The following is a 24833-nucleotide window of genomic DNA, read 5'->3' as shown; positions in this document are numbered from 1 at the left end:
TTAAAGTCCCCCAGTATTATTGTGTTACTGTCGATTTCCTCTTTTATAGTTGTTAGCAGTCGCCTTATGTATTGAGGTGCTCCTATGTTGGGTGCATATATATTTATAATTGTTATATCTTCTTCTTGGATTGATCCCTTGATCATTATGTAGTGTCCTTCCTTGTCTCTTGTAACATTCTTTATTTTAAAGTCTATTTTATCTGATATGAGTATTGCTACTCCAGCTTTCTTTTGATTTCCGTTTGCATGGAATATCTTTTTCCATCCCTTCACTTTCAGTCTGTATGTGTCCCTAGGTCTGAAGTGGGTCTCTTGTAGACAGCATATATATGGGTCTTGTTTTTGTATCCATTCAGCAAGCCTGTGTCTTTTGACTGGAGCATTTAATCCATTCACATTTAAGGTAATTATTGATATATATGTTCCTATTACCATTTTCTTAATTGTTATGGGTTTGTTTTTGTAGGTCCTTTTCTTCCCTTTGTTTCCCACTTAGAGAAGTTCCTGTAGCATTTGTTGTATAGCCGGTTTGGTGGTGCTGAATTCTCTAAGCTTTTGCTTGTCTGTAAAGCTTTTGATTTCTCCATCAAATCTGAATGAGATCCTTGCCAGGTAGAGTAATCTTGGTTGTAGGTTCTTCCCTTTCATCACTTTAAGTATATCATGCCACTCCCTTCTGGCTTGTAGAGTTTCTGCTGAGAAATCAGCTGTTAACCTTATGGGAGTTCCCTTGTATGTTTTTTGTCATTTTTCCCTTGTTACTTTCAATAATTTTTCTTTGTCTTTAATTTTTGTCAATTTGATTACTATGTGTCTCGGCGTGTTTCTTCTTGGGTTTATCCTGCCTGGGACTCTCTGCACTTCCTGGACTTGGGTGGCTATTTCCTTTCCCATGTTAGGGAAGTTTTCGACTATAATCTCTTCAAATATTTTCTCTGGTCCTTTCCCTTCTCCTTCTGGGACCCCTATAATGCGAACGTTGTTGCATTTAATGTTGTCCCAGAGGTCTCTTAGGCTGTCTTCATTTCTTTTCATTCTTTTTTCTTTATTCTGTTCCACAGCAGTGAATTCCACCATTCCATCTTCCAGGTCACTTATCCGTTCTTCTGCCTCAGTTATTCTGCTACTGATTCTTTATAGTGTATTTTTCATTTCAGTTATTGTATTGTTCATCTCTGTTTGTTTGTTCTTTAATTCTTCTAAGTCTTTTTTAAACATTTCTTGCATCTTCTCGACCTTTGCCTCCATTGTTTTTCTGTGGTCCTGGATCATCTTCACTATCATTATTCTGAATTCTTTTTCTGGAAGGTTGCCTATCTCCACTTCATTTAGTTGTTTTTCTGGGATTTTATCTTGTTCCTTCATCTAGTACAGAGTCCTCTGCCTTTTCATTTTGTCTATCTTTCTGTGAATGTGGTTTTCCTTCCATAGGCTGTAGAATTGTAGTTCTTCTTGCTTCTCCTGTAGTTCAGCCTATTCTTACTCTCCATCCCAAGGGTGAACTGTTTTCAGATCAATCACTTTTGGCTTTAGGTCAAAAGTAGTGTTTTGGTAGCCATCTCCCTTTTTAGCTTAGTATCCCCTTGCATTCTGCTAAACCCTTGTTTTCTCTCCATCTCTTTTTTCCTTTCCCTTCTATTCAGCACTCTTGGTGAATATTCCCCTTTTCCAGTTTCTCTCAATCCCCACATCCTAAATGGTATATGGAAAAAAGCATGAACATTAAGGGCAGAAAGACTTAGTTTTTACTACCTTTTATTTTTTATTTTTTTTTTTTTTTTTAAATTTTTATTTATTTATTTATGGCTGTGTTGGGTCTTCGTTTCTGTGCGACGGCTTTCTCTAGTTGTGGCAAGCGGGGGCCACTCTTCATCGCGGTGCGCGGGCCTCTCACTATCGCGGCCTCTCTTGTTGCGGAGCACAGGCTCCAGACGCGCAGGCTCAGTAATTGTGGCTCACGGGCCTAGTTGCTCCGCGGCATGTGGGATCTTCCCAGACCAGGGCTCGAACCCGTGTCGCCTGCATTGGCAGGCAGATTCTCAACCACTGCGCCACCAGGGAAGCCCTTTACTACCTTTTAAAATGGGGGGTTTCCCGGGGCTTCCCTGGTGGCGCAGTGGTTGAGAGTCTGCCTGCTAGTGCAGGGGACACGGGTTCGAGCCCTGGTCTGGGAGGATCCCACATGCCGCGGAGCAACTGGGCCCGTGAGCCACAGTTACTGAGCCTGCGCGTCTGGAGCCTGTGCTCCGCAACAAGAGAGGCCACGATAGTGAGAGGCCCGCGCACCGCGATGAAGAGTGGCCCCCACTTGCCACAACTAGAGAAAGCCCTCGCACAGAAACGAAGACCCAACGCAGCCAAAAATAAATAAATAAATAATAAAATTTAAAATGGGGGGTTTCCCTGGTGGCACAGTGGTTAAGAACCCACCTGCCAATGTAGGGGACACGGGTTCGAGCCCTGGTCCGGGAATATCCCACATGCCACAGAGCAACTAAGCCCGTGCACCCCAACTACTGAGCCTGCACTCTAAAGCCCATGAGCCACAACTACTGAGCCCGTGTGCCACAGCTACTAAAGCCCTCATGCCTAGAGCCTGTGCTCCACAACAAGAGAAGCCACCACAACGAGAAGCCCACACACCACAGCGAAGAGTAGCCCCTGCTCAGCACAACTAGAGAAAGCCCACACGCAGCAACGAAGACCCAGTGAAGCCAAAAATAAATAAATAAATAATAAAAAAATAAAATGGGGATAACAATACTTACCTGTTAGTGAGATGGTGTATAGCACCTGGCATGCAAAAGGTGTGATAAAATTAAGAAACAGTCCTTCCTTCTTTATGGTAAATAATTTCAAGACCTTCTGTGAGGGTATTTTCATAGTTCTTCCACTTTCTCTTTTCCAATCTTTATTCTTGTCAGTTCATTCATTTACCCTTTTATTAATTCACTTATGTAACAAATGTTAACTGGCCTCTTACTCTCTATCAGCCAGTGTCAGGGCATGAGAATGAGAAATACCATCCCTGCCCTTGTTGGGCTTTGGTCTACCAGTGGGAAGCAGATATTAATCAAAGAACCACACAAATAAATGTAAAGTTTTCTAATTCTAAAACGTTTGGTTGTAATTAGTGCCAAAAAAGAGAGTATACAGTGTTAAGACCTATTATATTAATAATAGGGGGATGTGGCCTCATCAGAGAGGTCATAGGAGGCTTTTACTAAAGAAATGATGACTGAGCAGAGATCTGAAGGAAAGAGGAATTAACTCTGTGTGTGTGTGTGTGTGTGTGTGTGTGTGTGTGTGTGTGTGTGTGTGGTGGTGGTGGTGGTCGTGATTAGAATTTTTAGCAAATGGAAACAGCATATGCAAAGCCCTGTGATCCAAGGGAGCAGAGGCTTATTACTGGTCAGTTTGCTGCTCTCTTGCTTTTTCTTTTTTTCTTCTTACTTTCTGCCATTCTTTCTTTTCTTTCTTTCCTTCCTTCCCTTCTTTCTTCTTCCTTGAATGCAGAGAGTTAACACCTTCCTCAGTTCTTAACACATTATCATCATTCATCCATGCAAAAACTCTGTTACATTTTTTTTTAAGATTTTTTAAAATTTTATTTATTTATTTATTTTTGGCTGCGTTCGGTCTTCGTTGCTGCACATGGGCTTTCTCTAGTTACAGTGAGCGGGGGCTACTCTTCATTGTGTTGTGTGGGCTTCTCGTTGCGGTGGCTTCTCTTGCTGTGGAGCACGGGCTCTAGCCACGCGGGCTTCAGTAGTTGTGGCACGTGGGCTCAGTAGTTGTGCCATGCGGGCTCTAGAGCACAGGCTCAGTAGTTGTGGCGTGTGCGGGCTTAGTTTCTCTGCAGCATGTGGGATCTTCCCAGACCAGGGCTCGAACCCATGTCCCCTGCATTGGCAGGTGGATTTTTAACCACTGCACCACCAGGGAAGTCCCCTGTTACATTTTTTATCAGTATACTCAGTTTTATCCCCTTTTAGCAATTCCTTTCTCTCTTCCATATGCAACCATTTTAATACAGATTTTAAAAATTCATGTTCTTGAAAAAGGCATATGTGTTTTGTATGTATGTGTTATTAACTTATGTAAATGATATTGTATTATTATTCTCATTTCTTTTTCACTTGGCACTGTTTTTAACATAGTTGTTCTGTGTATATCTGTGTATACTAATCATGCTCTGTATATATCTAATCTGTTGTTACTATTTGTTACATAGTTCTTCATCTTGGTTATTATATATTTACTCCAATTCAGGATTGTCTCCAATTCTATTCCACCTCACACAAGAACAGCAACAACAACACTCGCACACTTTAATGAGCGTCCTCTAACATATCCTCTTAGGGACGAGTGAGAAATTCCTTTGAAGGGTATAACCAGGAGTGGAATTGCCGGATCATAGGTTATGCAAGTACTTGATTTGACAAAGTCATGCCAGCTGGATCACCAGAATAACTCAGTTATCAGAGGTTTTCTGTTTTATGGTTACCTCATCCCCACTGCTCTCCAACAGAGCATCCTAGAATCTTCTATTGAATTCTATTTTCTCCTGTATCCCTTTTATCCTTCACACATCCATTGTGAGCAAGCCACTGGGGTTCTCCTCTCCCCCAGTAGCCTAGATCCAGAGCCAGTTTATCACATTCCCCTTCAGGAATTTACAACACACCGTTGTATACTAAAGATAATTGTCATCTTCTAAAGGAGGTTTCTGTTTACTTTTCCTAAACATTTAAAACCCTGTGCCCATAATCTGTATACTTCTCCATGATCCCCTTTCAACTCACAAATATTTCTTAGGATTATCTAATCACTAAGGTGGACTACAAGCAGGTTGGACAAAGAAATTTTTGACTTAGTCTCAAAAGAAGAAATGTAAATGGGGTGGGGGAGGGAGGTCCAGCTTCATTAGTAGTACTTTTCTTTCTTTTTTTTTTTTTTTAATAAATGTATTTATTTATTTATTTATTTATTTATGACTGCATTGGGTCTTCGTTGCTGCGCTTGGGCTTTCTCTAGTTGCGGCAAGTGAGGGCTACTCTTCATTGTGGTGCATGGGCTTCTCATTGCGGTGGCTTCTCTTGTTGCAGAGCATGGGCTCTAGGCACGTGGGCTTCAGTAGTTGTGGCACGTGGGCTCAGTAGTTGTGGCCCACAGGCTTAGCTGCTCCGCGGCATGTGGGACCTTCCCGGACCAGGGCTCGAACCCGTGTCCCCTGCATTGGCAGGCGGATTCTTAACCACTGTGCCACCAGGAAAGTCCAGTAGTACTTTTCAAAGAAAAGTAGTTTGAAATAATTAAGAGAAGTCCTTTTACTGATATAAAGTTGGGGAGTTTTTTAAAGAGATATTATCTATCTTTGGTGAGGTTTCAGGAAGATGGGCATTTACACACAATGCTGGTAGGGAATGTAAAACTGTACAGCCTTTTCACAAAGCAATTTGAAAATGTGTATCAAAGGACCAAATAGTGACTTCACAGTGCAGAAAACTGGAAGGCATCATCTTGACTAAGTTATTAAAGTTAATATCACAGGTATTGGGATAAACCAGTATTATGCGCCTCCTGCTACAATGCTTGAGGACACAACATCACTTAGGTAGTATTCTTACTAAAAATGTATAACCTGAATTGAATTATGAGGAAACAATGAAACCAAACCTAAACTGAGGGATCTTATAAAACAACTGGCCAATCTTCTTCAAAAGTGTCAAGGTCATTCAGAGTCAGCTACATAATTTACAGAGCCCTGGTAAAATTCAAATGTGAAATTTTCAAAATTTCTTTAAAAATGATGAAGAATTTCAAGACAACAATAACAGAGCATTAAATCAAATGTGCAGGGCAGGGCCCTGTGCAACTGGATAGTTAGCCATGAAAGACAAAGAAAGACTGAGAAACTGTCCTGCATTGGAGGGGTAGAAGGAGACATGAAAACTAAAAGGAATGATTGATCCTGCACCAGATCAAGGACATTAGTGGGACATAATGCAATATTTAAGTAAGGTCTATAGATTAGGTAATAGTATGATAGCAATGTTTCATTATTTTGATAATTGTATTGTGGTTACGTTAGATATTAATATTTGGGGAATCTAAATGAAGAGCGTATGGAAATACCTTGTGCTGTTTTTGCAAATTTTTGTAAGTCTCAAATTATTTCAAAATAAGTAAAAGTACAAGATGTGGGAGATCAGTGGGCATTGGAGTACTCACTGAAATTGTCTTGAAAAATAGAGCTTATAGCTGGGTTTTGTGTACCTTTATTTATTTATTTATTTTTGGCTGCATTGGGTCTTCGTTGCTGCGGCGAGCTTTCTCAAGCTGCAGTGAGTGGGGGCTACTCTTCGTTGCGGTGCGCGGGCTTCTCATTGTGGTGGCTTCTCTTGTTGTAGAGCACGGGCTCTAGGTACGTGGGCTTCAGTAGTTGTGGCACGTGGGCTTCAGTAGTTGCAGCCCCCAGGCTTCAGCAGTTGTGGTGCACAGGCTTAGTTGCTCCGCGGCATGTGGGATCTTCCTGGACCAGGGCTCGAACCCGTATCCCCTGCATTGGCAGGCAGATTCCTAACCACTGTGCCATCCTGGAAGTCCCAAAGCTGGGTTTTGGATAATGGATGAGAATTTAATGGATAGAAAGGAGATTTAATTGGACATAGGAAAAAAACATATAAAGGAAAGCAAAATCTTTGGCTTTCAAGTCTAATTAAAAAATAAAATGTATATTTATATGATTTCCCCTATTATTCCATTTCTGATAAATTTTCCTGAGAAAATAGCCAAAGATATGTACAGATATTTATATACAATGAATCAAACTGCACCAGTGTTTATAACAGTAAACAATTGGAAGACATCAAAATGTCCAATAATGGGGTTGGTTAAATAAGCTTTTATTTCATCCACAGATTAGGAAACAACACAGCAAATTAAATCATCTATAAAAGAGTATTCAATTAATATTGAATTTGATTAGTGCTGGGTAGAGGGATTGTGGCTTTTTAAAAGTTTTTCTGCTTATGTTTTATTGCAAAATGACTTCCTGTTATACTTTTGTTATCAACATACAGACATCACTGAAAAAAAAGAGAAATATTTAACCTACTTCAGGTCTGGCCCCAAACGTTTCTGAAAATACTAACACTTAACAAATGTTAGTCCTCCGTATAGTGAATTTATGTAAAACCTCTCATTTGATTATAGCAGTACCAACTATTTGCAGAACAGGTCATTGTTTTTGTAAGTCTGTGCATAGTCTTTAAATGTAGGCTTGTAGATGCTTTTTTCTCCAAATGTAGCTGAATGCCCTCTTGCAGCATAAAAAATGTTTGCAACTCTTGCTTCTTCAAAATTCATAGCTATGACATGTATTTGGAAGTGCTTTTCAGACTATTCTTTTAAAGAATTGCCATTTAATCAATTTAAAAATATCATAAAAAGGAGAAGTATAAAAATCCAAAAAACTCCATCATTCTCTTTTCATATCTATCCTTTTTGACCATTATCAAGCTAGAGATGCAGATTTTATATGTCATTATAATTATGATATGCAATTGTGTATCTCTACCTTTTATTTAATATTATTTTGTAAAATTTCCCCATATTTCTGTATTTCTATCATTTTAATTATCTTCATAATATTTCACTGATACACCTAGTTTTTCCTACACTTCCCATATTATTGACAATTTAAGTAATTTCTAATTTTTAACTATTAAACATTTTGTTACAGGCATCTTTGTATAGCTTTTATTTTACTCTCTTGAATTATTTCCTTTTGACAGATTCCCAGGAGTAGGATTGCAGTGCCTCTTGATATGTGGTATCAGTTTGCTTCCCCAAAGGATCAGTATGCATTTCTAGAACATCTCATCAGTCTCTTGGTTTGTGGCTGGCCCGCTGTGGTTTACCAAACAGCAGCTGCTTTGTGATCTTACTATCATTCATTCCCCACATGTCTCACCCTTCTGGTTAATCTGCAATACACATCTTCTCAATACTTGTTATCTAACTATAACCCACAACCTTAGTCCTAGTCACCTTCTCTTACCGGCTGAGGCTTTACCAGGCATGCATGGAATTTAAATTATTTGTGGAAGTTGAGGATGATTTCAGCAGCAATCCAAGCCACATAGTCACACAGAAGATTCTTTCACAGAACTTTTTTTTGGATTTTGATACCAAATTTATTCCACATCTTGTCAGCCAATTTTCAAATGGACATACCACAATTTTGTTTAGTCAGTTTGTCATCAAAGACTCAGTTTTCAGATCTGTATATAGTGAGGACAACCTATAGTTATTTTAGGTTTCACTAGTGCATATTCATACAAAACGAACCATCTTTAGGTTAAACGTTCATCCGTGGACAATGAAATTGCATGTGTTTAAGAGTGTAGTTTTATTCACCCATTTATTCATGTATTCTTTTTTTTTTTTTTTAAAGGAATTCCTTTATTTTTATGGCTGTGTTGGGTCTTCGTTTCTGTGCGAGGTCTTTCTCTAGTTGTGGCAAGAGGGGGCCAATCTTCATCGCGGTGCGCGGCCCTCTCACTATCGCGGCCTCTTGTTGCAGAGCACAGGCTCCAGACGCGCAGGCTCGGTAATTGTGGCTCACGGGCCCAGCTGCTCTGCGGCATGTGGGATCTTCCCAGACCAGGGCTCGAACTCGTGTCCCCTGCATTGGCAAGCAGATTCTCAACCACTGAGCCACCAGGGAAGCCCCATGTATTCTTTTAATAAATGTTTATTGCTACTATGTGCTTGGCACTGTGGTTGATACTATTGCTAAGAAGGTGAAAAAAACAGCCATACTCCCTCCCCTCGTAGAGCTTGTAGTGTAGTGTGTGTGTGTGTGTGTGTGTGTGTGTGTGTGTTTGTACAAATGCCAACCAAATATATTTATATATATATATACATATAAAATTATAGCTGTGATACTGACTACAAAGAGAAAAGGTGCTATGAAAGCATATAACTAGAGTCTAAACAATTGGAGCGGAGATCAGAGAAGGCTTCTCTGAGGAGGTGACATTAAAACTGAGTCCTGAAAAAGCATAGGAGTTAATCAGGTTAACAAGGTGGGGAAGAGTCTTCTAGGCAGGGAGACCAACATGCACGAAGACCCTTAAGGAGAAGGGGCTGAGCACATAATTTCAGAAACATGGAAAAGTTGATGTGTCTGAAAAATGATGAGTGAGGAGAAAGGAAATGAGAGATGAGATTGGAGAGGTAGATAAAAATCAGCATAACACAGACCCAGGTCATCATGGAGAACAACCTAGATATAGAAGCTTGCACAAGGAGCTTTGTAGTAACTATGACAAAAAGAAGACCAACGCAACTGAAGTTCAGGGAGTTTAGGAGAGAAGTGGGAGGGGAGACTAGACAAGTAGACAGACCATGAAGAGCTTTGTAGGCCATGAAAAAGATTTTGTCTGTGGCCTTAAGAGAATAGGAAGCCACTTACATTTGGATTAAGGAAGAGGAATCCTCCCAAAGAGTACTTAGAAGAAACAGCCAAAATGCAGGAGAAAAAAATGGAGACAATAGAGAAATGAAACCTAAGGAAAAAGTGTTTCTTTTAAAAGGCTGAAAGGTTAATATGAAGGTGACTAAAAAAGCAGGGCAGTGACATGATCAGATATGTGTTTATTAAAAAGTGCTCCGGGGCTTCCCTGGTGGCGCAGTGGTTGAGAATCTGCCTGCCAATGCAGGGGACACGGGTTCGAGCCCTGGTCTGGGAGGATCCCACATGCCGCGGAGCAACTGGGCCCGTGAGCCACAATTACTGAGCCTGCGCGTCTGGAGCCTGTGCTCTGCAACAAGAGAGGCCGCGATAGTGAGAGGCCCGCGCACCGCGATGAAGATTGGCCCCCACTTGCCGCAACTAGAGAAAGCCCTCGCACAGAAACGAAGACCCAACACAGCCATAAATAAATAAATAAATAAATAAAAATTAAAGTTCCCTCCACTCCATCATCAAAAAAAAAAAGGTACTCCGGCGGGACTTCCCTGCCGGTCCAGTGGTTAAGACTTCGCCTTCCAATGCAGGGGGTGCGGGTTCGATCCCTGGTTGGGGAGCTAAGAACCCACATGCCTCACAGCCAAAAAACCAAAACATAAAACAGAAGCAATACTGTAACAAATTCAATAAAGACTTTAAAAATGGTCCACATAAAAAAAATAAATCTTAAAAAAAAATGTACTTTGGCTGCAGCATGGGAAAATGTTTGAATGTGGCCCCAAGTGAATGTGGAGAGACCAGTTGGAGGGTAATTCTGTCACCCAGGAAAGAGATGATAGTAACTTAGTCTGGGTGGGTAGACAGAGTGTGAAGTGAGTACATTTAGAGGATATTTACATTAGATCCTTAGACCTTATCCATCTTATAGCTGAAAGTTTGTAGGGGTCTCTCAGCTGTCTAATTTCAGAAGATCTAATGTAAAACATGGTGAACTACAGTGGGTAACATTGTATTATATAATTAAAAAAAAGATATTTAGGAGGGTAAAACAAACAGACTTTAGTGACTAGTTGGTACATTAGCCTTCTAAGGCTGTGATAACAAATTACCACAGATTTGGTGGTTTAAAACAACATAAATTTATTCTCTCACAATTCTGGAGACCAGAAGTCTGAAATCAAGATGTTGGCAGAGTTGGTTTCTTCTGAAGGCTCTGCAAGAGAATTCACTTCATGCCTCTCTCCTAATTGATGGCACCATCAGCAATCCTTTGTGTTCCTTTGGCTTATAGATGCCTCACTCCAATCTCTTCCTCCATCTTCACATGGCCTTCTTCCCAGTCTCCATGTCTCCACATGGAGACACTCCATGGCTTCTCTTCTTCTTTCTTTTTTTCCCCCACTATTATCACTGTTTGATTTTTTTTAATTTAAATTTTATTTTATATTGGAGTATAGTTGATTTACAATGTTGTATTAGTTTCAGGTGTACAGCTAAGTGATTCAGTTATACATATACATATATTCATTCTTTTTTTTTTTTTTAATTTTTTTTTTAATTTATTTATGGCTGTGTTGGGTCTTCATTTCTGTGCGAGGGCTTTCTCCAGTTGTGGCAAGCGGGGTGCCACCCTTCATCGCGGTGCGCTGGCCTCTCACTATCGCAGTCTCTCGTTGCGGAGCACAGGCTCCAGACGCGCAGGCTCAGTAATTGTGGCTCACGGGCTAGTTGCTCCGCGGCATGTGGGATCTTCCCAGACCAGGGCTCGAACCCGTGTTCCCTGCATTAGCAGGCAGATTCTCAACCACTGCGCCACCAGGGAAGCCCCCATATATTCATTCTTTTTCAGATTCTTTTCCCATGTAGTTTATTACAGAATATTAAGTAGAGTTCCTTGTGCTATACAGTAGGTCCTTGTTGATTTATCTATTTTATATACAGTAGTTTGTATATGTTAAACCCGAACTCCTAATTTATCCCTCCCCAAAATATGGAACACTTCATGAATTTGCATGTCATCCTTGCGCAGGGGCCATGCTGATCTGCTCTATATCATTCCAATTTTAGTATATGTGCTGCCGGAGTGAGCACTCCTCTTTTTTCTTTTACAGCGACATCCATCACACCTATTTATTAGCTCTGTTAGGAGAGGGAGTATGTCTAATCCAGGATTATCTCATTTTGGGAGCCTTATCTTAATTATATCTACAAAGACCTTTTTCTAAATACAGTCACATTCACAGGTACTTGCGGTTGGGACTTGTATTTATCTTTTGGGGGGACACAATTCAACCCACTACACCTGGATAAGGGGATAAGAAAGAGGGAGGTATCAAGGATGACTCTTGGGTTTTAGGTGTGTGAACTAAAGTACTGTCATTTGGTGAGACATGGAATATTATAATAGGAGCTGATTTGGAGAAGGCAATTATGAGTTTAGACTTGGACATATTGGGATCAAGGTGACTTTGAGACTACCAAGCAGATATATTGGGTACACAGTTGACATATAGGACCTGGAGAAACTGAGTGGAGGGTGGTGGTATGTATTAAGATGGAGAATGCTGGAAGAAAACTAGGAAAGACTCATTTTAGTCATGTTATGTTTATGATGTCTAAAAATATCTCCATGTAAATATCAAGAAGGCATTTGGATTATAATGTTGGACCTGTAGATAACAAATTCAAGAGTCCTCAGTTTATAGATGATCATCTAAATCATGAGATTGCCGAGGGTAAAGGGGGTTGAATAAGAAGAAAAGAGGGTTCAGAACTATTCCATTAGGAAATTTCAGCTAAAAAGGAAGAATTCTCTCTTCCCTTGAGGAGACTGAGAAGTAGTGGCCAAAGAGGTAGGAGGAAAACTTAGTATGGCAACAATAGAATAATGAAAACTGAGGAAAAAGAGTGTTTCTTTTAAAAGGTTGAAAGCCAGGTGAAAGAATGTTTCAAAATGGAGGGAGTGATTAACAGAAAAATCAAGCAAGATGGAGACTGACATATTTCCCTTAAATTAGGGACAGGGAAGTCATTGATGAGGGTAATGAATTGTGGACAGAAGCTAGAATGGAGTAAATTGGGGCGGGGGTGGGAGGTGACGAGTGAGAAAATAGAGACATCTTTAAAACGGTATTTTTTGGATATAAACTTACAAAAAGTTATAAACATTAAAATAGTACAAGGAACACATATATCTTTCCCAGATTTGCCTACTGTTAAGATTTGAAAAAATTTTATTTAAGTATAGTTTACAATGTTGTGTTAAGCAAAGTGACTTGGTTGTCCATATATTTATTCTTTTTCACATTCTTTTCCATTATGGTTTATCACAGGATATTGAATAGAGTTCCCTGTGCTATGCAATAGGACCTTGTTGTTTATCCCACTGTTAACATTTTATCCCATTTACTTTATCCCTTGTTCTGTGTGTATGTGTGTGCATGCATAATTTTTTTTTCTAAATCATTTGAGGGTAAATTACGTATATCATGGCCTTTTATCCCAAATACTCCAGTGTACATTTCCTAAAAGCAGAAGTATTTTCTAACAGAATATAGCAATTATTAATTATAAATATCAATTTTTACATTGACACCTTTACTTAATACACTGTGCTGCGACTTCCCTGGTGGCGCAGTGGTTAAGAATCCGCCTGCCAATACAAGGGGCACCACAACTACTGAGCCTGAGCCTGTGCTCTAGAGCCTGCGAGTCACAACTACTGAGCCCGTGCGCCTAGAGCCTATGCACCACAACAAAGAGCAGCCCCTGCTCGCTGCAACTAGAGAAAGCCCGCGGGCAGCAACAAAGACCCAACGCAGCCAAAAATAAATTAAATAAATAAATAAATTTATGGGAAAAAAAATCCACTGTGCTTATGACAATTGTGTCAGATGATCTAATAAAGTCCTTCATAGAATGTTTTCCTTTTCTCTACCTAATACAAAACCCAGTTTAGGGGCAGGTATTGCATGTACTGGTCATATTGTTATATTTAATCTCAAGCCTGTCCACAGCTTTTCTTTGTCTTCTATGATACTGCCTTTTTTTGAAGAATAGAGTCCCCCCCATTTCATTTTTTAAAATAGAATTTTCCTCATTTCAAGTTCATCTGATGATTTTGTGTGATTAGACTGAGGTTGTACATCCTCGGCCACACTGTATCCTTCTCAGGGTATCACATCTGGAGGTGCACAATGTGTAAACATCTTTTTTTTTTTTTTTTTTTTTTTTTTTTTTTTTTTTTTTTTTTTTTTTTTTTTTTTTTATTTTTTATTTTTGGCTGTGTTGGGTCTTCGTTTCTGTGCGAGGGCTTTCTCTCGTTGCGGCAAGCGGGGGCCACTCTTCATCGCGGTGCGCGGGCCTCTCACTATCGCGGCCTCTCGTTGCGGAGAACAGGCTCCAGACGCGCAGGCTCAGTAATTGTGGCTCACGGGCCCAGTTGCTCCGCGGCATGTGGGATCTTCCCAGACCAGGGCTCGAACCCGTGTCCCCTGCATTAGCAGGCAGATTCTCAACCACTGCGCCACCAGGGAAGCCCAACATCTTTTTAAAGAAGCTCGCTTGTTCAGGGAAGGAGAGAGATAGGTTGTAGCTATAAGGCAGCATTTTCCAACCTTGGCTATAAATTAGAATGACTTGAGTGGCTTTTAATACAAGTGTAAGGGCTCCTCCTCCAGAGATATTGACTGAATTTGTCTTGGGTGTGGCCCAGACATCAGCATTTAAAAAAAAAAACCTCCCTAAATGTTGCTGCTAATGTGCAGCTAAGTGAGAAAAAGTGTATGTGGGTGTTGATGATGGTGATTTAACATGATAGAAGGTTAAGCTTTTGAATGCTATTTGGAAATCCAGTGTAACAAGAAAAAAAATGATGACTAAAGAAAGGAGCTTTGAGGTCTTTTTTGGAGGCCTTTGTACTCTCCTTGAGTACAACTGTAGCAAAATAATAATATGGGATAGTGGTACCATTCTTCACTCTTCAATAACGAGAATTGGGTCATACACATAGAATATGACTAAATATGTGGGGTTTTTTTTAAAGGAAGGAAATTCTTTTTTAAAAATTTTTTATTTATTTTATGTTTGGCTGCGTTGGGTCTTCGTTGCTGCGCACGAGCTTTTCTCTAGCTGCGGCAAGTGGGGGCTACTCTTCGTTGCAGTGCGCAGGCTTCTCATTGCAGTGGCTTCTCTTGTTGCAGAGCACGGGCTTTAGGTGCGCGGGCTTCAGTAATTGTGGCACGTGGGCTCAGTAGTTGTGGCTCATGGGCTCTAGAGTGCAGGCTCAGTAGTTGTGGCGCATGGGCTTAGTTGCTCCGTAGCATGTGGGATCTTCCCAGACCAGGCTCAAACCCGTGTCCCTGCATTAGCAGGCAGATTCTTAACCACTGTGCCACCAGGGAAACCCTAATTACGTGTGTTTTGAGAATTTCTGTGAAAGTCAAATTTCTCAGAAATGTAAGAATCCAGGTATACCAATAGTTTTTCATATTTTAATATTATTAATATTAATTAATATTTTACAGCAGAGATTAAGAATATGCCTTCTCATCATAATGATTTCATCTGATTTATAGGACTGTACCAGGATATATTATTTATGCCTGAGTTGTAGTAACGTAATATGGTAACAAAAGTTTTTGATGTCAAACCCTTAAGGACCACAGAAAGGATATGCTACACCTTGAAAGCAGATTTTTGATTTTTTCTTTGTAAGATAGGATATGATACTACTTATCAGATAAGTCGGAAACTTTTATTGTTGAAAGTGGGACATATAACCACTAATCACTAAGAAGAACCACTAACATTGTTTATTATGCAATACATATTACTGTAGACAAAGTTACGAAATATAAATGTGTCAATTTTGAAGTCTGCACTGATAAAATAGAAGGGTTGTATGGGCTATTATGGTTCATAAAACCTGCTTCTATTGACCGTGGGAAAGAAAGGAGTTGAACAAAATAAACAATTAGAAGAAACTGTATTTTAAAAAGAGTATGATTTCATAGAGGAAGAAATAGAGTGGTTGCTTGAAAAAAATAAGTTAACAAGTTAGGGAAGTTTTGACAGCAGGAAGAAAATTGCAAGGATAAATTCTCTAGGCATAGAGGAAAAAGGTTGAAAAGACAAACGATTGAGATTAGATTCTCTTAGCTACCCTCATCTTTACCATCGTACAACTATACTTATGTCTAGGTATCTCCTACATTAACTTAAATTTTTTTATTGGGGTCAAATTCACACAAAATAAATTCATTTAAAAACGTGCAATTTTAGCTTTTTCCAGGCGGCGGGGACAGAGGTGGGGCTGGCGGGTCCGCGCGGCCTTGGGGCCAGAGCCCGGGTCCCCGCCCGCCCCAGCGCCCGCCCCAGCGCCCGCCGCCGGCCGGGCCCCGCGCCCTGCGCTTCCGTCCTGGGTCGCGGAGCCGGGAGGCGCACCCGGGTCCGCGGGAGAGGCGGGCGCAGAGGTCGCTTGTGTTGCGGGGGGCGGGATGCGGCGAGGTTCCGGCGCCTCCGCGGAGCATCGCGGGTCCGGGGCTGGGAGCGCCGCAGCTTGCTATGCTCTCTGCACTTTCCCAGCTCTGAAGCCTCGAGAACACGGCTAGGCAGCAGTAGTTTAATGGGGAGTTTGCCTGCTGGGAACTAGGGGCCTGCTGGGGTCTCAGTTCTTTCTTGGCTGGCCCCGGAACACGAGGTTGCCAGGCGTGTGACAGCAGCAGGTAGGAGTGAGCCGCTGGTGCAGTGATGAGCAGGAAAGGAAGGACACTGGCGGTTGGCCTGTGAACCTAGGCAAGAATGACCAGCCAACACAATCCAGACCGAGGTCCATGGGCCCAGCTCGGTCCTGTGCGGCTGGTCAGTGGAATAGACCTGCAGGTGTGGCTCTTGTCACTCTAGGACTGGCTTCAGAACAGATCCTGCTGATGAGCCCAGGGCACAGTCCTCAGTTCTCCAGGAGAGTGCGCTGGAGTGGAGCCAGGGGCGTGTGCGCGACTCAGCACGGTGGCGACGGACGTCCAGTCTGCCGGCAAGGGCACTGGGGAGCCGGGGGAAGTCATGGCCTTGGGAATCTCCTCTGCTGAAAAAGAACCTGCGGGCTTATCAAATAACTTTTGTGGGGAACATTGGTGTGTTGAAAGCAGTTCTGTGTGCTTTTGCCCCTTGGTGTGGATCAGCAGTGCTGAGGCAGCAGGCGTGACACAGAAGTGTGAGAAGAGACCGTCTGGAATCCTCAAACTCCAGGGAAACTAGAGGTGACAGCCAGCCTAGTGAAGAGGACAGGAGTTGGGGGCCGGTGGCGGTGGCAGCAGCCCAGCAGTGCCCCTCGTCTCAGGGTCCTAATCCTGGCTCCAGCTGGGTGGTCAGGGGAGCTGCAAAGTCTTCTGGGCAAGCAGAGCCCACAGTCCTGAGCTGTTCTTCGCTGTGTTTGGGTCATCTCCCCCCATCCAAGGGGAAAAATCTAGATGAGGTTTAAGAATCAGTGCTTTAAGAATGTGGATCTCATAGTTGAAACCTTGGAACACGTGTTTTCAGCACAAGGCATTGCAGTGAACGGAAGGATTTAACGCCTTTTCAAGGAGGGTGTCTCCATATGGGCAGAACTAGAGAATAAATGGGTCTTAAATAAACAACAACAAAAAAAAAAACGTGCAATTTGGGACTTCCCTGGTGGCACAGTGGTTAAGAATCCGCCTGCCAATGCAGGGGACACGGGTTCGAGCCCTGGTCCGGGAAGATCCCACATGCCGCTGAGCAACTAAGCCCGTGCACCACAACTACTGAGCCTGTGCTCTAGAGCCCGCGGGCCACGACTACCGAGCCTGCGTGCTGCAACTACTGAAGCCTGCGCGCCTAGAGCCTGTGCTCTGCAACAAAAGAAGCCATCGCAATGAAAAGCCCGCGAACCACATCGAAGAGTAGCCCCCGCTCGCAGCAACTAGAGAACGCCCATGAGCAGCAATGAAGACCCAACGCAGCCAAAAATAAACTAAAAAAAAAAAAAGTGCAATTCAATGGCATTTAGTACATTCACAATATCATGCAACCGCCACCTGTATCTTGTTCTAAAACATGTTCATCACACAAAAGAAAACCCCATATCCATGAGGCATTCCTGCCCTATTTATCCCCTTTCCTCAGCCACTGACACTCTCCAATCTGCTTTCTTTCTCTATGGATTTACCTATTCTGGACAGTTCATATAAATGGAATTATATAATATGTGACCTTTTGTGTCAGGCTTCTTTTACTTAGCATAACGTTTTTGAGATTCATCCACTTTGTAGCATGTACCGGTACTTACTTCCTTTTTATGGCTGAGTAATAGTCTGTTGTGTGTATATATCACAATCTGTTTATCCACTCCTCTATTGATGGACATTTCGGTTGCTTCCATCTTTTGGTTTTTATGAATAGTGCAGCTGTGAACATTCATGTACAAGTTTTTGTTTGAACATCTGTTTTCAATTCTTTTGAGTATATACCTAGGGTAGAATTGCTGGGTCATATGGTAATTCTATGTTACTGAGGAACAACCAAACATTTTCCACAGCAGCTATACCATTTTACATTTCTACCAGCAATGTGTGAGGGTTCCACTTTCTCCACATCCTCTACAACACCTGTTATTTTCTGCTTTTTTGATTATAGTCCTCCTAGTGGGTGTGAGTGCTATCTCACTGAGGTTTTGATTTGCATTTCCCTGGTGCTTAATTATGTTGAGCATCATTTCATATGCTTATTAACAGCTATTAGCATATCTCCTTCAGAGAAATGTCTGGTCAAGTCCTTTACTCATTTTTATTTATTTATTTTTGGCTGCGTTGGGTCTCCGTTGCTGCGCGCGGGCTTTTCTCTAGTTGCGGTGAGCGGGGGCTACTCTTCGTTGCGGTGCACGGGCTTCTCATTGAGGTGGCTTCTCTTGTTGCAGAGCACGGGCTCTAGGCTCGCGGGCTTCAGTAGTTGTGGCATGTGGGCTCAGTAGTTGTGGCTTGCAGGCTCTAGAGCGCAGGCTCAGTAGTTGTGGCGCATGGGCTTAGTTGCTCCGCGGCATGTGGGATCTTCCTGGACCAGGGCTGGATCCCGTGTCTCCTGCATTGGCAGGTGGATTCTTAACCACTGCGCCACCAGGGAAGCCCCTTTACTCATTTTTAAATTGGGTTGTTTGTCTTCTTGTAGTTGAGTTCTTTATATATTCTGGATAGTAGACCCTTATCATATGTATGAATTGCAAATATTTTCTCTTTTCCTATATTAGCTTTTCCACCTGTGTCGTGGAGGCCATTTCTTCTGAAAGATCTTGATACTAAATGTATTGCTAACCATGCCCTTGCCACTTAGTCTTTACTTAGGGCCTTGAAAAATGCTCATTATAAAAGACACTTGACGTTTCTTAAACTGGGTGCTAGGTACATGGATGACCATTTTATTTACACATTTTAGTTCTCATATATAGGTTACATTCACTCTTTTGTGTGTGTATATATATTTTAAACGCTTGACAGTGCTGCTTCCTCTAATTCTCCATTCTCCTACTGCTGTCCTTTCATTGACATACTTCTAGAATGAGCTGTCTATATTTGCCAGTTCATTTTATCCACAACTAGTGCCTCTTTAATCCCTCGCAATACAGCTTATTTGTCCATCCTGAAATAGCGACACCTTTGAGTCTCTGCCCCACCTCCATCTTTAGTCTTTCTTCCTAGATGATGCTACTCATGACTCACCTAGTTGCATTATGCAGATGACTCTTCAATCTGCGTCTCTAAACCGAAGCCCTAACCCAAGATTTAGAACTCTATATGCTGGATATTCTTACTTTCTTCTTATTACTTACTTATTACTTACTTATACTTATAAGTATAAATATTACTTATTACTTTCTTTCTTATATCTACCAGATATATTTCTCCTATTAATCAAGTTATTTCCAATCCAAATCCTTATTTCTTCAAACCACATCAGTTTCAGTCTCAAGAGTTTTGTAGTAATTTGGCTGTTTCCTCCCTCTTCAGTCACTCCTTATATCGGATCAGTTATCACATCTGATTTCTACACTTCATTTCCACTCATTGATTATCACCCCATTTTAATCCATTTTCGTGGGGTGCTGGAATTATTTCAATAGCCCTCTCTGCCTGACTCTACTTCCTCTTTCTCCTTAAGTGATAATGGAAATCTTTAAGAGGGGGCGATATGATGAAACGTGGTCCTAGATAAGAAAGATAACTCTGGTAGTATTGGGGAAGATGAAGTGGAGAAGGAAGAGTTTTGACCTGAGGCCAAGAAACCCTTAATTGTGGCAATGGAGCGGTGGATATAAAAGCGTAAAGTCGACTAGCGACCAATTAGAGCTGGAAGGGCTTACATCTAACATACTGTATTCTACTCCCATAAATTAAGTACGTCAAGTGAATTTTTGCTAAGCGAGCCATACCCGTGCTTCTGTAAGGACCGTCACGTTCCGCGTGGGCCAACCAGCCTCCGTCATCCAGACGCCGGATTCCAGATTGGCAGTTGGAGTGTCACGGAGCGTGTCTCTCTAGCTACCGTCTCTATGGTTCATGGAATCTCCAGGTCGGGGCTTGACCGGTCTCGCTTTTGCGCGTGCGCTAGCCCAGGCGGGTGCCCGCCCTCCCGCAACAGCCCGAATTCCCGGGAGGGAGGGGCGGGTCTGGGAACGCTGCGGCGGCAGCCGCTGCTGCCCCAGCACTCAGGGCTCTTCCCGGACCGAGCCCGTGCCGGGGAGCTTCCGCCGCCTCCTCGGGTGGCGCTCACCCGGCCCCAGATGGTGGGTCCGGAGGATGCCGGAGCCTGCTCGGGAAGAAACCCGAAGTTGCTCCCTGTGCCGGTGCCTGAGCCCGCAGGCCTGGACGGGAAGATGATTCGGGCCACGGGCGGCTTTGGCGGAGGCGCCGAAGCTGTGGAGACTCCGGAGGAGGAGGAGGAGGAAGAAGAGGAGGAGGAGACGCCGCCGCCTCAGCAGCTCCTTAGGCGTTATCTCGCGGCGACCGGGGGGCAGCTGGAGCCCGGGCTGTGCTACTGTCCGCTCCCCCCCGGCCAGCCCCGCGTTCTGCCGCGCTCGGCAGCCCCGCACTCGGACGCCTGCTCGCCGGACGCGGTCTCCAAGCACCGCGGCGCGGAGGCGGCGGATGCCCGCGCGGCGCGGCACGGAGGCATGACGAACGGGGACTCGGGCTTTCTGCCGGGCCCGGACTATCGCGACCTGGCCCGCGCTGGCGGCCGGGAGCCGCGCCACCGCCGCCTCCGCCCGGAGGGGCCTGGCGACGAGGGCGCGGACGGCGCGGGCAGCCCGTCCGACTGGGCCGCGCCGCTCGAGGACCCGCTGCGAAGCTGCTGCCTGGCGGCGGCGGACGCCGAGAGGCCCGAGGACGCGGGCAGCGGCTCGGGGGGCAGCCTGGCCAGCAGCGGCAGTGGCAGCGAGGACTTGGAGCAGCCGGGAGCCGGCCGCGGGGGTCCCGAGGAGGGCGCGTCGCCGGTCACCTCGGCCGAGAGGACTAGCGGAGGCGCCGGCGCCGAGTCGCGCCTCGTTTTATCCGACGTTCGCTTGAACTCTCGGAACACATTCGAGGTGAGCCGCCTCCAGAGCGCCCGCGACCACCTGCCGCCGTCGGGGCCTCCGGTGCCCTCGCCTGCCGCGGAGCAGGGCCCCGCGGGGACCTCGGCTTGGGCTCGACGGAGCGGCGGCTTCGCCGACTTCTTCGCCAGGTACAGCGCAGACTGCGCCGGGGTTCGGGGAGGGCTCGGGCCGGGAGCTGGCGTAGAGCGGCGTGGAGGCTCTCGCTGGCGTCCGGATTGAGCTTTGATTTTTCACCGGGGGAAGAGGATCTAGGTCTGCATTGTGTATCGGAGAAGTTGTGAGCGCGGGGAGCCAATCTTTCTGTTCCCCTGTCCGCTGGACGCTCTACCTGCCATTCACACCTGGTTTCTGTGTTTTCAGGCCGGCGTGCTAGTGCCTTACCTACAGTTTTCCCTCTTCCGGAAAAACAGACCACCTTCCTCGTCCCCATGTACTACAAAGGATTAGGGGCGGGTGGCGGTGCGGTGCGGTGTGTGTGTACGGGTGCGGTTGTGAAAGAGAAAGGGAAGTCATTTTGCAGAGCTATTTGCGTGGAGTCTAAACCCATTCAAGTAGTTTGGGAATTCTTAAAAGTAGAGGTGGTTGTGTTTCATAGCCTTTAACAGCTTGTTTCAGTGGCCATTATTAAAATGCCGTCAGTTTGGTGTTTAGAATTTGATCGCGGCCTTTAAAGCCAAATTACTATGGCGCTTTATGTAGAAAATCCCTCTTTACTTTTACCAGATAGGCCTCTACTTTTTTTCAGCATCTTGTTAATTTTTTATGGTGTTGTATATGTGATTTGACCTGCTATTCTTGAAATTAAATTACGGTGCTGGACACTAAAGGTTTCAGAGTGGGACTTTGATAGGGATAAATATGTCGTTAGAAAATACTCATCTTAATGTACATTAATGAAAAAGCAATTTTTGGGTCAGATTTTGACACGCTTATTTTTTTTTAAGTCTCTAGGAAAACAGGAAAGTATTCCCAACTTGTAAAACTCTCCCTTTCAGAGTTCTTTCTCCTTTCTCTTGTGTTTTTGTTCCCTTTTCAGGGATCTTGACAAAAACCAGAAGTAAAAGAAATAAGGAATGCGACTCAAGTTTTAGAGGATTATACAGTTAGTGTGCATATTTGTAGACTCACAGGCACAGTTTTTTGATTAATATTTCTTACTCCTTTTTCTACTTTATTAACTTTTATTTTTCCTGCTTGCGTAAATTTACAATTATGAAGTTGTTTAAATCAAGATTGGGAAATCCTAATTATGTGTTACTCATAGGACAACATATATAGTAGTGAGATCTGTATTTGTGCCTACAATTGCAAAGATATACTTAAAGCTTGTAGTGGCAATATTTTAAATGCACTTAAGGGGGCTTCCCTGGTGGTGCAGTGGTTAGGAATTCGCCTGCCAATGTAGGGGACACGGGTTCGAGCCCTGGCGGGGGGAGATCCCACATGCTGCGGAGCAGCGAAGCCGATGCGCCACAACTACCGAGTCTGCGTTCTAGAGCCCGCCAGCCACAACTACTGAGCCTGCGTGCCACAACTACTGAAGCCCGCGTGCCTAGAGCCCGTGTTCTGCAACAAGAGAAACCACCACAATGAGAAGCCTGCACGCCATAATGAAGACCCACCGCAGCCAAAAATAATAAATAAATAAATAAAACTGCCTGACAGCTGACATCAAAACTTGACCAATAAACACCCAAAAGTTCCACAAGGTCACAAGTTAAAAAACTTAACACACCTTAAGTGCTTTTAATTAATTAATTAATTTATTTATTTATTTATTTATTTTTGGCTGCGTTGGGTCTTTGTTACTGCGCGGGGACTTTCTCTAGTTGCCGTGAGCGGGGGCTACTCTTGGTTGAGGTGCGTGGGCTTCTCATTGCGGTGGCTTCTCTTGCTGTGGAGCACGGGCTCTAGGCGCACAGGCTTCAGTAGTTGTGGCTCACGGGCTGTAGTAGTTGTGGCACGCGAGCTCAGTAGTTGTGGCTCACGGGCTGTAGAGCGCAGGCTCAGTAGTTGTGGCACAGGGACTTAGTTGCTCCACGGCATGTGGGATCTTCCCAGACCAGGGCTCGAACCCGTGTCCCCTGCAATGGCAGGCGGGTTCTTAGCCACTGTGCCACCAGGGAAGCCCTTTCAGGCAGTTTTACACCTGAAAGGGGCTGTGGAGAGCACTAATTCAACCAGTATACCCAGAGTACTTGCGCTGTGCCACCCATTGGGAATAGAGATGGTTTGTGCAATGGTCCCTGACTTGGAGGTGGAGTGCAGGCTAGTGGGGATTAAGTTTGAAGACAGATACATTATATATGTATTGCAATATTCAAACAATAACAAGGCAAATCTGTTATAAGAGGCTTTCACATTGACAGCAGGCAGGAATTTTTATATAATTTAGAAAATTTCTTTAACCTGTAGACTGATAGGACTTTAATTACCATGGTAGTTGACATTCATATCATATGCTTTTCACGTGTAGCAGAGCACTGGGTAGGAAATCAGTAAACTTAGGTCCCCTGAAGTTAATTTATGTAAGCTTCATTTTTGAGATCTGAATGTCAAGATTCTAAGCATCATTGCTTCCTTCATTTAACATTCTTGGGAAAGAGCACAATCAGACAGAGGCATAATTTTTCTCTTAACATTTAGTCAAACCCTTAACTGGATTCTGAACACCTTAAAGGCAGAGACTGTGATGTTCATTTCTGAATCTACAGTACCTAGTGCTAGTATGAAGAATCCCATTCAGATTGTGTTGAAGTGACAATTTGCATGGACTCTCCGTTTTTACTCTTCTCTAGGTAGTGTAATTTTGAACAAATCGTCCATCCCCGAAGAGAATAATCAGAAATTTCCCTTGTTCCTACAACCTAAGAGTGTTTTTTCTTCCTGTGCACAGTTGTCATTCTCAATTCTGAAACCCAGATGAGGCCTTCCTTTGGGGATATCTTGTTCTAGGATGTATTCCTGTTCTTGGTGCAGCCCCTTCCCTCACTTCATTTTTTGGTGAGGAATCTCACTGTCTAAAGAGAGTAGTTTAGTTAGCTAGTAGCAGAGCTGGGATTAGAAACAGGATTTCTGATTTTCAGTCCAGGAATTTGATTATAACTTCTGTTCACCTGTGACTCTTTTCTTTCCCGCCTGATTATCTCCATCATTCCCTTCTCCTTTCCACTTCCTCTCTTTCTCTTAACTGGGCAAAAAATCTATAACAGAAATAGTTTGAAAGAATAGTTTCATGTTTGTTTTAACCTTTTACAAGTAAAGAGAGGGGACCATTTTATAGCAGTATATCTATTACTACAAAAATATGTTCAATCAAGACACATCATTGACAGGAGCTTCATTGAGTAGGGTAGAAATCATGTAGGAGAAAAAGGAATTTGGTCCAGGATGGGACAGCTCTCATCATCTCCTGCTTGCCCTCCCTTCTAGATGAGGTGAGTTCTATTTCAGTCCCTGTTGGGGGCTTGCCCTAGCTTCACACGGGCATCTCTCTGTGTTTATGGTGACTTGATTACGGGAGCCCTAGAAGTAACATTCCTTTAGATCCTTGGCCCTTTCCTGTCTATAAAAGTTTTGAAATGCTAGGTGAGTACCACTACTGCCACTGTCACCAACTTAGCAGTGAGAAGAAGATGAAAGCTAAGAAGCAAATCTCTTGTGTTTTCAGGCTAGCCTTTGTTTCTTAAAGATCTGTGTTTTTTTTTAAATTATTTATTTATTTATTTATTTATTTATTTATTTT

The 24833-nt window shown here is 43.4% G+C and overlaps 1 protein-coding gene and 1 non-coding gene across 4 annotated transcripts in view; one reads left to right on the top strand and one right to left on the bottom strand.

Annotated features, from left to right (window-relative positions):
- The window catches only part of TBC1D12 (TBC1 domain family member 12), a 124654-nt gene that overhangs the window by 11994 nt on the left and 87827 nt on the right, over nucleotides 1–24833 (top strand). The window contains exon 1 of one of the 3 annotated variants that reach the window (XM_036828753.1): nucleotides 20132–21216. The exons of 1 other annotated variant lie outside the window; for it this stretch is intronic. In XM_036828753.1, the coding sequence (XP_036684648.1) occupies nucleotides 20276–21216 (941 nt within the window). In that variant the 5' untranslated portion in view covers nucleotides 20132–20275. Of the gene's footprint in view, nucleotides 1–20131; nucleotides 21217–24833 lie in introns of those variants that run through there. One more of the 3 variants, XM_036828757.1, reaches the window with a different exon arrangement.
- On the bottom strand, nucleotides 11468–11574 carry LOC118883156. The gene has a single exon (XR_005016947.1). It is a non-coding gene; the product is annotated as a U6 spliceosomal RNA (small nuclear RNA).

The sequence above is a fragment of the Balaenoptera musculus genome, chromosome 16 (genome assembly GCF_009873245.2).
Source record: "Balaenoptera musculus isolate JJ_BM4_2016_0621 chromosome 16, mBalMus1.pri.v3, whole genome shotgun sequence".
NCBI classification, from domain to species: Eukaryota; Metazoa; Chordata; class Mammalia; order Artiodactyla; family Balaenopteridae; genus Balaenoptera; species Balaenoptera musculus.
The sequence above is the reverse complement of the archived record's forward strand: the minus strand, read 5'-3'. Positions and strand labels throughout refer to the sequence as shown.